General features: G+C 43.9%; 2 protein-coding genes and 1 long non-coding RNA gene across 4 annotated transcripts in view; 2 read left to right on the forward strand and 1 right to left on the reverse strand.

Moving 5' to 3' along the window:
* Positions 1-437: 437 nt before the first annotated feature.
* Positions 438-11,045, reverse strand: LOC138066362 (uncharacterized). The gene is made up of 3 exons (XR_011139765.1): positions 10,910-11,045; positions 8,897-9,131; positions 438-2,346 (listed from the first exon to the last, which is right to left on the reverse strand). It is a non-coding gene; the product is annotated as an uncharacterized lncRNA (long non-coding RNA).
* The window catches only part of NME8 (NME/NM23 family member 8), a 76,132-nt gene continuing 68,918 nt past the window's right edge, over positions 9,113-16,326 (forward strand). Inside the window, exons 1-2 of one of the 2 annotated variants that reach the window (XM_068935914.1) lie at positions 9,113-9,699; positions 9,994-10,090. The gene's annotated coding sequence lies outside the window, so the exon portion shown is untranslated. The remainder of the gene's footprint in view (positions 9,700-9,993; positions 10,091-16,326) is intronic. The other variant, XM_009679666.2, reaches the window with a different exon arrangement.
* Positions 11,166-15,859, forward strand: LOC104147186 (probable G-protein coupled receptor 141). Its single transcript, XM_068935915.1, has 2 exons — positions 11,166-11,312; positions 12,869-15,859. The coding sequence occupies exon 2, from the start codon at positions 12,896-12,898 to the stop codon at positions 13,757-13,759; it is 864 nt and encodes a 287-aa protein (XP_068792016.1). The 5' UTR covers positions 11,166-11,312; positions 12,869-12,895; the 3' UTR covers positions 13,760-15,859.

Consider the following 16,326-nt stretch of genomic DNA (forward strand, 5'->3'; position numbering starts at 1 on the left):
AACCCCAGCATGCTTTAGTGGAAAGTGGAGGAAAAGCCCCCGCAGCAGAGCTCCCTCCAGCACCGAAGGGAGGTGATCATGTAACCCTAAAAGATTCCCTTCTACTTCAGAGGCAGCCCCCCCCGTGTGCCTCTGAAGTAGTCACCATTGGCATCTACAGCAGGACAATATTTGGAACAGAAGGATTTGATTATTGCTCTACACTCCCTTTCTCTCTTCTGTTGGCAAAAGCTGCGTTGAGATATTCAATCTTCAAGCTTGTGGTGTCTTGTACTAATTGGAGTTTTAGTCTTTCAAAAAATGATTGGTAGTGGAGCACAAGATTTTATAAAGTAACCTCATGTTGAACGTACAGAAACAATCTCTTTCCTGTGTCTTTTGCATTAACAAAGGCTTCCCTCATCCTTCACTTCCAGGAACTGCTGGTGGTTGAAAGAAAAGCAGTTTAGTTAATCACTTCATTTTAAATATTCCCTTCCACCCCATTCTCTTGTTATATAATCTATTTTTTATTACAATGGGAAGATAAATCCAATAGGACTCTGCTAAATAGTTCATTTGGAATCTATCATATGTTTCATTTTCACAGAGTTAGCTTAAAGTATGATAATTAGCTGCATGACCCATCTATGCTTTAGGGTAGGAATGTTCTTACCATTACAGTAATTGCTCAAATCCTTGAACTGACAAAACAGAGAAACAGTGAAAGCAATTGAATGCATTGATGTAGACAGTTTGATGGTTCTTAGGTTCCTGCTCATTTTAATACAAAAGCATTCTGATTGGTTGCACATATTCTCTTTACCATGTGTTGAGAGAATGGAGTATAAACAGACATATGGCAATGGCATACATTTTATTTTGTTCCTGCAAATAGGATGTATAATGAAATCACAGAGCTCCCCCGATCTGTAAAAAATGCAATAGAAGTGGCATTGCTCTTTCATCTTGCAAAAGCTGAATGTGGCCAAATTATTTAGGTAATATGTGTAATATATTTAACATCTAATAACTAATATAATAGAGAGCACAGCCAGCGCAGCCAACAGAGGCAGCGAACAGACACAGCAGTTTGCGCAGCAGTGTCTGGGCTCTGCCTGAGCCTTTTGTGGGCCTTGTTGGAAGTTGTGGAGACTTTCTGGGGACCCCTGAGGAACTAGATGGTGGTTGCTGCTAGCAGGAAGGGAGAGCTAGGCAAGGACTCCTGCAGGGGACCTTGACTTAACTTCTCCTGGGAAGTTCTAGCTAGGTGGGGCTGCTGCTAACGAGCTCTCTGGGCTGCCCTGGTCAGAGGGAGTTGGGGCTTTTGTTTCAGGTGGCTCCTGATTGGGTGGCTCAAGCACCCTTGTGAGTCACTGCTAGGCAGAGGCCTATATAAGAGCCAGGCCTAGAGTACAGCCAACAGAGTGCAGTGAACAGATGCAGCAGTTTGTGCAGCAGGGTGCCAGAAGGCACCTCTCCATTTTGCACAGTGGTGTGTCCTTCCCCGGGGCATGGTGATGACGTGCCTCAGAGCATGTTCCCCAGTGGCTGCTGGAGGTGCTGCATTGGCTGTGTCTGAGGCTTCAACCCAGACAGACCCTCTGACAGCAGATGCAGCTCTGCGGGTGTCAGGCTGCAGGCAGTGCCTGGGGCCTCTCCATGAGGTCTGGGCTGACAGTCAGCTCTCCTGTGTGAGGTGTGCTGTGGTTGACCAGTTGTGTCACCAGATAAAGGAGTTACGGGAGGAGGTTAGTAGGCTGCGTAGCATCTGAGAGGATGAGCAGGAGATTGACAGGGTATTCCCTGAGACCGTGCAGCTCCAGGAGTCCCCACCCCCTGCTGCAGCGGAGTTGTCGGAGGGCTCAGTACCGTGTGTAAAGGTGCATCATAACACTGTTGAAGAGGGCTGGAAGCTGGTGACCTCTCGTAGAAGGAGAAAGGCTCTTGCTCCTCCTCAAGACTTACCCTTGAAGAACAAGTTTAGCGCCCTCCAAGCTGAGGAGGAGCTGGGCATGGCTCCATAGGAGGCAACTGGCCTGGCAGACCCTGTGCCGGGCAGGAACACCCGGAAGAAGTGGCGAGTGATTGTTGTGGGTGACTCCCTGCTGCAGGGGACAGAGGCACCTATCTGCTGACCTGACCTCTTGTCCAGAGAGCTTTGCTGCCTGCCAGGGGCTCGAATAGGAGATGTCATGGAAAGACTGCCAAGGCTTGTCCATGCATCAGACTACTACTCTCTGCTGCTCTTCCATGTGGGCACTAATGACACGAAAGGCAAATTGGAAACCATCCAACAGGACTTCAGAGCTCTGGGAATGGTGGTCAAGGGTCTGGGAGCCCAGGTCGTTTTCTCCTCCATCTTGCCTGTGAGGGGGAAGGACGAGAGGAGGAGTGAACAAGTTTTCCAAGTTAACAACTGGCTGCGCCAGTGGCTGCCCCATCAACAGCTGATGGGGAGAGATGGAATCCACCTTACCAAGCGGGGCGCGCGCGTGACATCTCTTATTCTTTGCCAACAGATTGGCCAGCATGGTAAGGAGGGCTTTAAACTAGGAAAGATGGGGGAAGGGGAGTGGTATAGAGAAAAGGTACTCAGTAAAACACCACTCAAGTCAGGATGCCTCCAGTGGGTGCATGCAGCCAGGGGAGACGGCATGGGACATGGCTATGGAGGATCCTCTGGCACCTCTCCTGGGAAGCTTACATGCTCGACTGGCTCTCTGAAATGCCTGTATAGCAATGCACGCAGCATGGGGAATAAGCAGGAAGAGTTAGAGCTCTGTGTGCAGTCGCAGGGCCATGATCTCACTGCAGATACAGAGACATGGTGGGATAGCTCACATGACTGGAATGCTGTCATGGATGGCTATGTGCTTTTTAGGAAAGACAGGCCAGGAAGGTGAGGGGGTGGAGTTGTCCTTTATGTGAGGGAGCAATTGGAATGTGTGGAGCTGTGCCTAGGGGTGGATGAAGAGCGGGTTGAGAGCCTATGGGTAAGGCTTAAAGGGCAGGCTAACATGGGTGACAGTGTTGTGGGGGTTTACTACAGGCCACCTGATCAGGAAGAAGTCATCGATGAGGCCTTCTACAGACAGCTGGAAGTAGCCTCACGATCACAGGCCCTGGTTCTCATGGGGGACTTCAACCACCCTGGCATCTGCTGGGAAGAGAGCACAGCTAGGCACAAACAGTCCAAGAGGTTCCTGCAGAGGACTGATGAAAATTTCTTGACCCAGGTGGTGGAGACGCCAACAGGGAGAGGCGCGCTGCTAGACCTTGTACTAACAAACAAAGAAGGTCTAGTTGGAGATGGGAAGGTTGGGGGCAGCCTTGGCTGCTGTGACCATGAGATGGTGGAGTTCAGGATCCTGCAAGGAGGGAGCAGGGTAAGAAGTAGGATCGCAACCGTGGACACTTCAGGAGAGCTAACTTTGGCCTCTTCAGGGACCTACTTAGGGGAATCCCATGGGGTAGGGCCCTAGAAGGAAGAAGGGTCCAAGAAAGCTGGTTAACATTCAAGTATCACCTCCTCCAGGCTCAAGATGGGTGCATCCCTCTGAATAAGAAATCAAGCAAAGCGGGCAGGAGACCTGCATGGATGAGCAAGGAACTCCTGGCCAAACTCCAGCAGAAGAAGGAAGTCTACAGAATGTGGGAAAGGGGACAGGCCACTTGGGAGGAATACAGGGACATTGTCAGAGTGTGCAGGGATGCGACAAGGAAGGCCAAGGCCCATTTGGAATTAAATCTGGCAAGAGATGTCAAGGACAACAAGAAGGGGTTCTTCAAATACATCAATAGCAAAAGGAAGCCTAGGGAAAATGTCAGCCCGCTGCTGAATGGGGTGGGTGCCCTGGTAACGAAGGAAACAGAGAAGGCAGAGTTGCTGAATGCCTTCTTTGCTTCAGTCTTTACTGCTAAGGCCAGTCCTGAGGAATTCCAGACCCTGGGGGCAGGAGAGGAAGTCTGGAGAAAGGAAGACTCCTCCTTGGTGGAGGAGGATCAGGTTGGAGATCTTTTGTCCAAACTTGACATCCATAAATCCATGGGCCCCGATGGGATGCACCCACGAGTGCCGAGGGAGCTGGCGGATGTTATCGCTAGGCCACTCTCCATCCTCTTTGAAAGGTCCTGGAGATCAGGAGAGGTGCCTGAGGACTGGAAGAAAGCCAGTGTCACCCCAGTCTTCAAAAAGGGCAAGAAGGAGGAGGCAGGGAACTACAGGCCTGTCAGCCTCACCTCCATCCCTGGAAAGGTGATGGAACAGCTCCTCCTGGAGGTCCTCACTAAGCATCTGGAGGACAAGAAGGTGATCAGGAGTAGTCAGCATGGATTCACCAAGGGGAAATCATGCTTAACGAACCTGATAGCCTTCTATGATGGAATGACTGGCTGGGTAGATGAGGGGAGAGCAGTGGATGTTGTCTACCTGGACTTCAGCAAGGCTTTGGACACTATCTCCCATCACATCCTCACAGGCAAGCTCAGGAAGTGTGGGTTGGATGAGTGGACAGTGAGGTGGATTGAGAACTGGCTGGATGGCAGAGCTCAGAGGGTTGTGGTCAGTGCTGCGGAGTCTAGCTGGAGGCCTGTAGCTAGTGGTGTCCCCCAGGGGTCAGTCCTGGGTCCAGTCTTGTTCAATATATTCATCAATGACCTGGAGGAAGGCACAGAGTGCACTCTCAGTAAGTTTGCTGATGATACTAAACTGGGAGGAGTGGCTGACACACCAGAAGACTGTGCTGCCATTCAGAGGGACCTGGACAGGCTGGAGAGGTGGGCGGAGAGGAACCTCATGAAGTTCAACAAAGGCAAGTGCAAGGTCCTGCACCTAGGGAGGAATAACCCCATGCACCAGTACAGGTTGAGGGTTGACCTGCTGGAAAGCAGCTCTGCAGAAAAGGACCTGGGAGTGCTGGTGGACAACAAGTTGGCCATGAGCCAGCAGTGTACCCTTGTGGCCAAGAAGGCCAATGGTATCCGGGGATGCATTAGGAAGAGTGTTGCCAGCAGGTGGAGGGAGGTGATCCTGCCCCTCTCCTCAGCCCTGGGGAGGCCTCACCTGGAGTACTGTGTCCAATTCTGGGCTCCCCAGTACAGGAGAGACCTGGCGCTACTGGAGAGAGCCCAGTGGAGGGCTACAAAGAGGATGGGGGGACTGGAGCATCTCTCCTCTGAAGAAAAGCTGAGAGAGCTGGGCGTGTTCAGCCAGGAGAAGAGAAGACTGAGAGGTGATCTCATCAACGTGTATAAGTATGTGAAGGGGGTGTCAAGAGGATGGTGCCAGTCTCTTCTCCGTGGTGCCCAGCGACAGGACAAGAGGCAACGGGCAGAAACTGAAGCACAGGAAGCTCCACCTAAACCTGAGGAAAAACTTCTTCACTGTGAGGGTGACAGAGCATTGGAACAGGCTGCCCAGAGAGGTAGTGGAGTCTCCTTCGCTGGAGATATTCAAAACCCGGCTGGGTGTGATCCTGGGAAATATGCTCTAGAGGAGCCTGCTTGAGCAGGGAGGTTGGACTAGATGATCTCCAGAGGTCCCTTCCAACCTAAACGATTCTGTGATTCTGTGATATAGTGAGAAAAAAGCCTTTCTGAGTTGCTTTAGGAAATGCCCTCATGTAATGGTTCCTCACGCATTCATCAAATAGGGAACCTGGGTAAGACTTAAATAAGCATACAGTCTGCTTTATGATTTAAAGGTATTTCCTCTTAAATGCCTTTTTGCTTCCGTTAAAGAAATACCTTTTTGTAAGGAAGCTATTTGATCATTTCTTACCATTATCATGGCATTAGAAGAAACAGAACTGCTGATGTGGACATAAGTCAGACCAGCTGAGGTAATCACTGTTGATTAAACCAGCAAATGAGGTTGCAATCTCCACCTGAAAAGAGGAAGAGCTGGATACTGGCCAAAGGAAACCTGAGGCTTAGGGAGAGTGTAATCACAGAGGCCCCAACTGAGATGCTATTTAGTTGGTAACTTTGACAATCTTTTCTTAAGCCACTGTGTATCCAGATCTAATGATGCCAATAACAATTGTGATTAGAACATAAAATGACACATCTGCCCTAAATGACATGTCCGGCATGTGTCTGCCAGAGCTACTGGACTTACTGTGGGAGATGAACTGGCTGGCATATAGGTTCATTTCTGTTTGCTGCTGGCATCTTCTAAAGAGAAGAGGAGGAATACTTTAAATAATGAGCGTCTTCTTTTAAGACTCTCTGGGTTATTCCTATCTGCACAATGCTTTGTTTCCTAAACCACTTCTACCACCAAATGTTGCAGAATTACTTTTTTTTTTCCTATTGTATTTTCCTCTTTATTATTGTGGCTGTGCTGCCTAGTGGACTTAGGCACTCTGAGGGTGAAACACTCAGTGTTTGTAAATACAAGACTTTCTCCGCTGCACAAATGGCCTCAATTTTAGAGGCCTTTCTGCTTGAGAATTTGCCTCACTTTAGGTTTTTCAAACCTCCTGGTCCTATCTTTTTTTTTTTTTTTTCCCTCCAGGGACTAGAAAGAAGCAACTTCCGTGGTGGAATCCACCAACTGAAAGATTCAAATTTCACACCCAGCCTTGCCTCTCTGGGCTAAACTTCTTTTGAAATACTACAGGAAATTAAATAGGAGAAGGTTGGTAGCCTGCATCATAAATTTACTATTCAAATTTCTATTTAGCAGTAGGAACTCAAAAATTTTCTAGTTTCAAAATCAGTCCAGTTTCACCCACTGACAACAGCATGACATATTACTACTATATTCTGGAGATGCTCTATGTCTTCTGTATTGTACTGATTTTTAATTTTTTTAGATCTCAGAATTCTCACTATTGATATTTTCTTTTTTTTTTTCCAAGTAAGGGTAAATGGTAACACATTTTATTCTGATTTGCTCATAGGCTTGTTTTCCAGAGAGCTGTGAAAAACACATATCTGATATTTCGAGTTCTCAAGAGTTCAAAATCCTGTTTTATCATTGTTTTTCTAGTAGGTGTGTGTTTTGGTGTGTGTGTATTGATAGAAATGGGTGACAGCTCTCTAGACACTAGAGTCATCAACCTGTAAAGTAATTTCCTACTAAATGTACACTGCTTGTATTTTCAGCGTCCTTGCCTCTGCCTTTTAGAGCTCTCCCTATGGCTGCATCCAGAACATCAGCCTTCACCTTTCTTCCAGAATAAGGGGAAACTCTCCTCAGAAAAGGTGAGGCACATTTCTGTGAGAGATGGCCACAAACACCAAGGGACGCTAAGGCTGATCACAAATTCATCTCCTTGTGCACCAATTGCAAGATTTCTGAGAGTTTAAAATCAATGGGATTTTTTTGTTCCGTAAGGAAAAACAATCCCAATGCGGACCCCAAACACAGCTTGGAGAGCACCGCCTGTGCTTTGGGCACTGTTCATGGTTCCTGCAATTTCCTGAAAATTGCTGTCTGTGTGGCTACCTGCTTTCCTGCGCAAGTCAATCGGTTTATGTGTTTGCTTTCTGATTGCTTTTCAGTTTAATAAATTTAATAAACAGCCTTGCCCAACCCTGTGTCAAGTAAGTGTCCATTGCAGGGGTGTAATTCCTGCAGCAGCCCTGTGGATTCCACTTATTAGTAGCAGAAAAGAAGAATTTGGGCTCTATAGCTGTGACTGCATTTATCAAGTGAAAAACAATGAGAAAGAAGGTAAAACAGCCTTCTCCATCGCTATTCCTAGAAAAGCAGCTTTCTGAGAAAGGCTGTGGGACTGAAAACAGGAGAGAATTAAGTTTGAGAAGGAGGATGGATGGAAGGATGTTGGAGCAGAAAGGAAAGATTTTTGGACCAGGAAAAGGTTACACTGTAAGTGCTAGATACTTGGCTCACATGTGGTTCCCTGCAGCTATTCCCTATAGATACTTGGCTCACATGTGGTTCCCTGCAGCTATTCCCTAATACAAAGAAGCTTTAAAGTTAGCATTATCCATTTTCTGGCATAACCTAAAGCAGCAATAAATTTAATTGCCCCTATGGGTGTTGGCAGAGAACTGGACCAAACATTAGTACACAACTATCTCATAAATCTTCTAATTTATTACTAAACTGGTATATACCAGCACAGGAGAAGAATGACTACAACCTCCTCCACATGTAATAATAAATCTCTTCCCCTTGCAGCAAACCTAAGAAATAACTATTTTGTCTCAAAAGGCAAGTCAGCCTGCTTGTGATATATCCTGCCAAATTTCTCTATAGAAATTCCTGCTATATCTAAAACATAAGGTCTACTTCTGAAGCATTAAATAGGTATGACTGAGGCAACTATACATTATTATTTAAAATGAATAAAGAAGCCAGATAGCCTCTTCCATCAAAAACAGAATAAGAAACTTCTCAGCAAATCTGCAACTGCAGAGATAAAAGATTAGTCTGAGAATCTCAACTCTCCTGCTAACCTTGCTGACCATTTACTGACTGAAATTGTTTTTTATTCATGCTGCATGGATGGGTTGGTTTTGCAGGTTAAAGGGATTATCCAGCAAGGTCACCAACCATGAAGTATGACTAGCTTGTTTTTCAGTACCTGTGTCTCATGTCTAACAGAGTGGGATTACAAGAACCTCTTGCAATCACAGAGAAGGCAGTACGGTGAAACAGAACAGAAGCGCTCTCTATCTTGCTGTTGTTTATGGCTCATGTTCATAAGTAACTTAGTTCCCAGGGCTAACTGACTAGCAATAGAGTATTTAACACCAATAAACTATTGCAATTATGAGTAGTTAGGACCCTAGGCTGGAAGCAGCTAAAATTGAAAACCTATCCAGTAACAGAAATGTAGTTGTATCGCAGCTCGTTGGCAGAAAGATGTTCTCGAGACTGGATGCGAATCCAGTGTTGCTGTTACCCTGGTAAACATGTGGTAAAACATGCTAAACATACCACTTTCTTACGTAGTAGTGACGCAGAAAGCAGGGGAAATCTGTGGAGATGAAATGAAATCAAGAACTTAAAGAGGGTTCTGCTGTGGATCTAGCCACTGCTTAAAGGAACTTCTCTACTCCTACGCATGACCACAGTCCCTAACACTTCGATAAAGACTCATCCAGTCTTGACTCATCCAGCAAGTCTTGTTCCTCTTCTCTCAACTCTTGCTTCCTCTTCTGTTTCATTTTCTCTGATTAACAGACAAAAGAAAGAGAATTTAAGCCCTCTTCTTTCCTCTTCTCTGTCTTCTCTGTTTTCCCCAATTTTGAATCAGACATGCCCAGTAGTTTCTTTCCTTAAAATCTATCTGTGGTGCTCCTCTTAAGCTGTATCTCTGATGTAACATGCGTTTCCCATTCAACCCTTATTCTCAGCACTGATCCAGGCAATCTACTGCATTAAAGAAATTAGAAATAGAGGTAAGATCTGAAAGTTCATTCGAACAGGCTGGAGTGACTCAATTTCCTCCTGTACACACATAGGAAGCTGACCTAAAATTTAAGACGTAGGTTAGAGAGTTCAACAATATTTTGGAAGAGAAGTATGTGAAGATGAAAGGTTAACAGACGCTGAACAGTTTCAATGTGCAGCCTTCAAGGAACATCTCAAGGACAAAGCGACAGAGAAGTCAGCACCATCAATTCAGAAGTTCTAACATCAGCCAAAGGTGCTCTCCCAAGTTCACAAGAGAATTTTCTATGCAATACCTTTGCAGGTTTTTTGAAATCACTGTACATCCAAAGAGCTCAACTGAAGAGGTAAGAGAGAGTGCGCTAGGCTCTTGATCTCATAGCCTGCTTTGGCTCTGTCTGGAGCGCTGGCTGTCACATAGCGGCTATTTGGGAAACCTAATCTCTTTGTGTGTCTTCTACGTTATTATTTGGTGGTCCAAGCTTTGTGGATCACTTCAGGCACTGAGGACCGAGCATAAGGCATTCCCCTGCTTTATCCAAAGGCTGTGGATATAGTTTCATGGTCACTTTAAGCCACTGAAAGCATAGGCTTCTGACACTCAGGTGGTTCCCACCCTACCCCCCTGTATGTTTCTGCAGATCCAGCTGATCGTTTTGTCATCCAAACACCACTGCTAACATGTCATGCAGCAGCCTGTTCTTAAGTGGGATTAAATTGATGCTGGAACCACACCTGGTGAGTGCCATTATTCACGAGTGCCATTATTCACGTAGCTGCTTTCCTCCAATGCTCTGTCTGCCAGAGCTTTGGCAATTATATGTTTTTCTTAGCCCCAGCCCACAAGTGTACACAGCTGCCGAGATGGGCTTCTCTCCTGTTCTGAATCTTGGTCTAGATGAGCTCATAACTGCTCCTCCAAAACTTCCAGAGCTTATCCTGAGGATATCTCGCAGACTGCTGTCCCCATGTTCTTGCTCATGCTGAGAAACCTTTCTGGTATTCTCTCTCACTTTTAGAACCCTTTGTTTTTCAAATCTTCATATTTATTTACTCCCAATAGTTCTGCTTTCATATCTTGTTCTTTCTAACGACTGTACTTAACAGCAGGAGAGAAGCCTCTCAAAGGGAACCATCCAGGAGTAATACTAGTCCGATCCCTCCCCAGAAAACTGTTATTTTGTTGCCGCTCCCAAAACCTCCTACATTCTCCATTCTTTGCTCTTTGAGCACTGACATCTCTCACTGTGATCTAGAACTCTAGCTGAAAGATAAACTGGGCTACCTTTTCTTTCTGTTTCCTTTTTCAACAAGAGCCCTGAGAAATGAATCACAATTACCGCTTTCAGTGAGCTATCTTATAGCAACACTATGGTTTGGAGTCTGTCCCTGCAGTTCAGACATATTCCTCAAGCGTCACTGGTCTCTGCCTCTTTCGTTTAACAGCAGGAACTCTAAATCTCTTTCAGTCTTACAGTGAAGTCTCTTGTTAGCTCTACTAATTGTGCACTAAAAGTCCTCAGAATCCTCCGCTTAATTGCATATTCCTTCACTTACTTGCTTAGTGGCAAAATCCAGTAACTTTTAACAGTTGTACAGCTTAGGAAATCACTGCCCATCTGAACTTTAAGATGACCAAGCTGTGGGCAGTTGTAGTCCTGCCAGGAAGGTTTGTCCTACAAGTCCACGGATAGTTGATCTCTGACAGCTCAGTAGCCCTCAGGCACTTCTTTCTGCATGAACAGCAAGTAGCGTTTGGTTTGACGTATGTGATTACTATCTCTGCATGAAGCAAAAAAGGCTTGTGTCTTCCTGTAAGTGGGTTGAGAAAACGCCCAACTGTTCTCGGGCAAATAATAATACCAATGGCTCTTTCTCGTGTTGGAAGTATATGCCACACTATGGATGCATGAAACGGCAAAGATAGCGGGGAAAACCCACAAAAATAAGAGATGATAAGGTAAAATTTATTTTAAATAGTCTATTTCCATAAATAGTGAAAAAGTATAACCTATTTCTGAGTAATATAATCAGGGAATTTCCAAAACCTGCTAAAACTGTTGCTGCCTAGTGCTGTAATTACGCTGTTTACAATAGAAAAAATTGTACCTACTGTCAGTGTGGAATTTAATAATATACAGTGGAAAAGGAATTAGTTTTAAGATCAGAAGGACATCTTATTAAAGCTTATAAAACTTGTTTTACAGTAAAGTTGCTAGGGAAGCAAATTTTTCTAGCCTGCCCCAGGAATATTAGGCAGGTATATAAATTTAACCACTTAAATTCCTCTACACATTTGCACATGAAACATGTATTTTAAAATGGAGCAAACAGAAAGGCTTATGTAGCACTTATGTCTTGGATGTAGCACTCCAATGCTGTTCTAAAGACGCTTTGACAGATGCTTTGCAGATAAGAAGTTTGTCTGAAAATGTTTTGCACTTAAAGTCAATAAACAGGAAAAACACACTTGAAGGTCCTTAACTGATGCTATATGCTTTGCATGCAAATATGCTTTATAAATATTTTACACATGCGTACAACACAGTTAAGAATTGCCAATTAAAACTAGATTATTGATTTCAAACTTCGGGAGAATTAGAGAAGACTCTCGCTTTCTAAGAGGCAATTTATCAGCTGTTATTTTGTTCTATTGAGACTATTTGTAAGGTGAGAACAGAGTTCATTAGCAAAATATGCATATATTCTGCATGCTCTCACCATATACTTGTGTGCAAACACAAACCTGTGTGCAAGCCCAAACAACTTAGCAATCCACTGTTTGCCTTTTCTCTAATTATGAATGCAGCTGTATGTGGCTATGTTCAATAGGTGTCAATAGGTTTATATCTTTCAGAAAACTGTTACTAAATTAATTTTTCAGCTTTTCTTCACTTTTCACAATAGAGTGGTTTAGGTGAAATTCTGTAGCAAAAAGACTGGGAGCTAAAAGCAAAAAGAAATTGATTTTTCATCTGCAGATCCTTATTTTCAACATGCTCTATGAATCTTGAAACTGAAATTTGTTGCTGCCTCATGGCTGTCCTGCAGCTGTCCAGCAGGATGCTAAAAAGGTGGCTCAGATCTCTTCATAAATTATCCACAGCTTACACATGAAATCTCTTCACATTCCAGTATTTTTCTCACTTTCAATTTTAGCTTCATAACATGAGTGAATATTAAACTTGCATAATTTACGAACAGACTGTATCTTGACTATTCCAAAAGGCCAAATCTAGAGGTAAATAATTGGAAAAGCAACGTGGAATGCAGCTTAGTATATGAAAAACTCATTCATAATTACATACAATATGGTTTTAATATCAAAAGGCACAGTTTATTGCTGCCATATATATTGTATGCCAACTTTCAAAAGATTATATACTACATAGGATAACACTGTTTCAAACACAATTCAGTAAATGTCAATTCATAAATCTGGGATATTCCATAATTAACAATAAAGGAAGCAAAGACAATGTGTCTATTTTAAAAATTCCTATTCTTCACTTTCAGTAACCTTCAAAAGAGGAGATCAGGAAAATGCCTAACACGAGCTTAACACAACAGACTTTTTCCTTGAATGAAACACTGCCGGAAGCCTCCAAGAGACTCCACTCCATTCTGATAGTACTGTACAGCATTGACCTGGCTGGCGGCACTCTTGGGGTCATCGTGATGTCCCATCACTTGTTTCAAAGGAGATCGCAGTCTGGGATGACCATTATTGTCATCAACCTCCTGGTGCTGCACACCCTCCTGCTACTCAGCATCCCCTTCCGCCTCAGCTATTACGTTTTACGTGAGTGGAAATTCGGGATGTTTGCCTGCAGGCTAGTGAGCGCCATGATCTATCTCCATATGTACACCACCTTCACTTTTTACATTGCTATCATCATAATACGCCTCTTCCAATTAGAGTTTAAGAAGTGCTACACTACAACTTGGGTGACTTCTGTCTGGCTGGTGGGAGCACTGGTGATCTCACCTGTTTTTCTCTCTTATTACGGCACCTCTAAAACATACAATTCCTCTGAATGCTTTCAGTTCCACCAGGAGATACAGGAGACATCCATGGTGATAGTAAACTATTGCTTTGTTGGAATTTTGGTGGCGGTTTGCACCGTGCTCACCACAGTCCAGTTATCTGTGATCTATAGACTGGCTGTGAAATACTGGCCTGACATCTACTCCCATGTTGAATTCAGGGCTCAAGTAAAGAGTTTCTTCTTTATCTTGGTAACATTAGTGTGCTTTATGCCTCATCATGTTTTCAGAATATATTACATCCAAAACTACAACCTGGATAAAGACCATGAACTAGTCTCATACAATGAAATTTTTTTAGCGTTAACAACAATGTGCTGCTTGGATATGTTGTGCTTCATAGCAGGAATAGCCCATTGAACTGCGAACTACTAGGAAATCCAGCTGTAGCGTGTCAACACTGGCTCTTGGCAGAAATAAAACTGTCAGGACTTTACTGAGGTAGGGACACTGCTGAGTTTTCAGCATGGATATACAGGATTGTAGTTTCTCTGGCTTTTGTAGTCTTGTAAGATATTTCTTTCTGAAGCTACTGGTTCTTATCTTCTCTCTTGAAGATAGACACATCAGTTTTACTGTGTGTAAGTGTCATGCCCTAAAGCTCATTAAGATTTTCCTCAGCTGTCCCTCTCTCTCTAATGATTCTGGCGAAAGTATCCATCCCTTTGTCTTTTTTCCTCAAAGTGGCTCAGTTACAACAACCCACTGCGGCCAATAAATGGTCTACTGTGAAGGTTTAACAATTTCTTCTGACATTTGTGTTACTGACGGGAGGGAGGGAAGAAAGGTGTTTTCCTTTACAGAATTGATACTACTGATTTTAGATAGCAGGCTGGATACAGGGTATAAATGAAATAGTTTAGTAGAAGCCTTCTTTTCTTCACCTCTACAAACTATACGTTAAATGAAATGAAAACATGTAATTCTCACTACTTCACCTTTACTTGCCTCATTTGAAAACAAAAAGCAACAGGCTTGCTGAATTGTGATAGTTAAACATTTAGAGTGAATGAGCGCTGAACAGGCCATGAGTTTCAATACTTCTCTCTTTAGTGATTCTCCCACCAGGACTGGATCTACTGCTGCTAATCCTTTGGCCCGGGGTAGCCTAGAAAAAGGAGGTTCTGTAATCCCCTGCCCATGATAACTGGAGCTGGACTCAGGATTGAGGGATCTGATCCTCCACTGAAGGAACAGCTACCCTTTGTAAGAGGGAAATATTTTATCAGCCTTCAAGAAAAACCTTTGATCAGAAAATCTCTTTGATGTCTGCTCACTTTCAGTTGCTTTGTTGATTTATTATCAGATGCCATATTTTTTCCATTTACAGATATAACAAAGCAAAACAAGAATAAACTAGCTGAACTCTGTTTAATCAGTTCAGCATATGCTCACACATGTGTATACAAATTCGTGCTGGAGTGTATGTTTCCTCCACTAAACAGATTATATTCTTTGTGACCTTGAAAAGTAGAATGAAATAATTGATAGTCTTGCTCCCTCAGGAAGTAGATCTGTTTTGGGAATCTCTGTTTTATCTTTATTTTCAAAGAAAAGTTATTTTCATGATTGAATTCTGCATGTTCTGGTCAGTGAAGACCTCTAATCCTTCTGTCTAAGGCCCCACTGCCACTTTCTGCATCCCAACAGCTTGAGACCAGATTGTTCCCAACCCAGACTCCAAGGAGTCCCACAGGGGTATGCTCCCTCCTCCAGAGCCCCTTTGTTGTCATGATTTGCAGCCTGTCAGTCTTTGCTACAAGAGTGCTATGATACCTGGATTCAAAAAGGCCAAGAGTTGATTTAAGTTGAGAGAGTTAAAAAAGCTACACCTATCAAGGAATGCTAGTGATACCTCAGACTTATGGCATTTCTTTGAACAAAAGACCCTATATCTACTTTGCCAATCATGAATAAACATTTTTGCCTTTAACCATTTGCCTTTTAAAAGAGGGAGGTGTACAGGGGAGCTTCAGCAAGTCCTTTAGGCTCCTAAAAATTCTGGCCTTAGGGCTTGCCCTTGCCTTACCAGGTCCACTGCTGTTCATACAGTACTGTCTTCTCAGTCCATGAGTTTCAAAGGCAGTGGTTAGAGATACAATACCATACAATATAGATACAGTGCAAAAGGCCAAAGTCTAAAATGAGTGAATAATTCCCAAACCAGTGGCATTTTAAATTCCATCTCTGTCCAGGCAGGATACAACATACTTGGCTGGTAGGAGCCTCTAGAGGTGAAAAAGTTTAAACAAAGCTTTGGTACTTCAGAAGTTTTGAGGAAGACAAGGCAAGAGGCAAGGCCTGCAGAGAAGCTATTTGTACCAGAGAGAGCTGGGGTAAGCTGGAGCTACCAAAGTTTTTAGGAAAACTGGTTAAGCTTTGCGTGAGGCAACAAGCACTTTTTTCCCCCTCTGAATACTGGACTCTTGGAACTAAATAAAAAATCTGTTGTTTGAAGAAGTACCCCATGTCACTGCCTTTTCTTACTGACCAGTATTTCCAAGATGACTTCTATGAAGATCGGAGCCACCTGATGCAGCTCGTGAGTTGACTGATAATCTAGCAGTCCAGTATAAAAGGGTGTAAGTTTGGGAGTGGGAAAGGGAACTTACATAACCCAAGGATTTCATCCAAATTCAGCCATGTTTGGAAGGTACTTCCGTGCAAGGTCTCAGAGAGGAGTTACGGGTACAAATCCTCAGCTATGGTAACAGACCGTGTAATTCCTACAAGAATGTGACTTCCCCAGATTTTAGGGACAATTATGAAATTGCTTAGTTCTGATCAGTCAACTACCGTAGCAGATCCCACAGACTTAGATGTGACTCTAACTGCCACTGAACTAAGCATTTATCTTTTCATCTCCTCAAAGGCAGGGCTGTTCTGTGCTCCATATGCTAGTATACTGTTGATCAGGCTATCTACCT

The sequence above is a fragment of the Struthio camelus genome, chromosome 2 (assembly GCF_040807025.1).
Source record: "Struthio camelus isolate bStrCam1 chromosome 2, bStrCam1.hap1, whole genome shotgun sequence".
Lineage (NCBI taxonomy): Eukaryota > Metazoa > Chordata > Aves > Struthioniformes > Struthionidae > Struthio > Struthio camelus.

Excerpts from the sequence above, each read along its gene's own strand:
- LOC104147186 (XM_068935915.1), top strand. The coding sequence starts at position 12,896 with ATGCCTAACACGAGCTTAACACAACAGACTTTTTCCTTGAATGAAACA.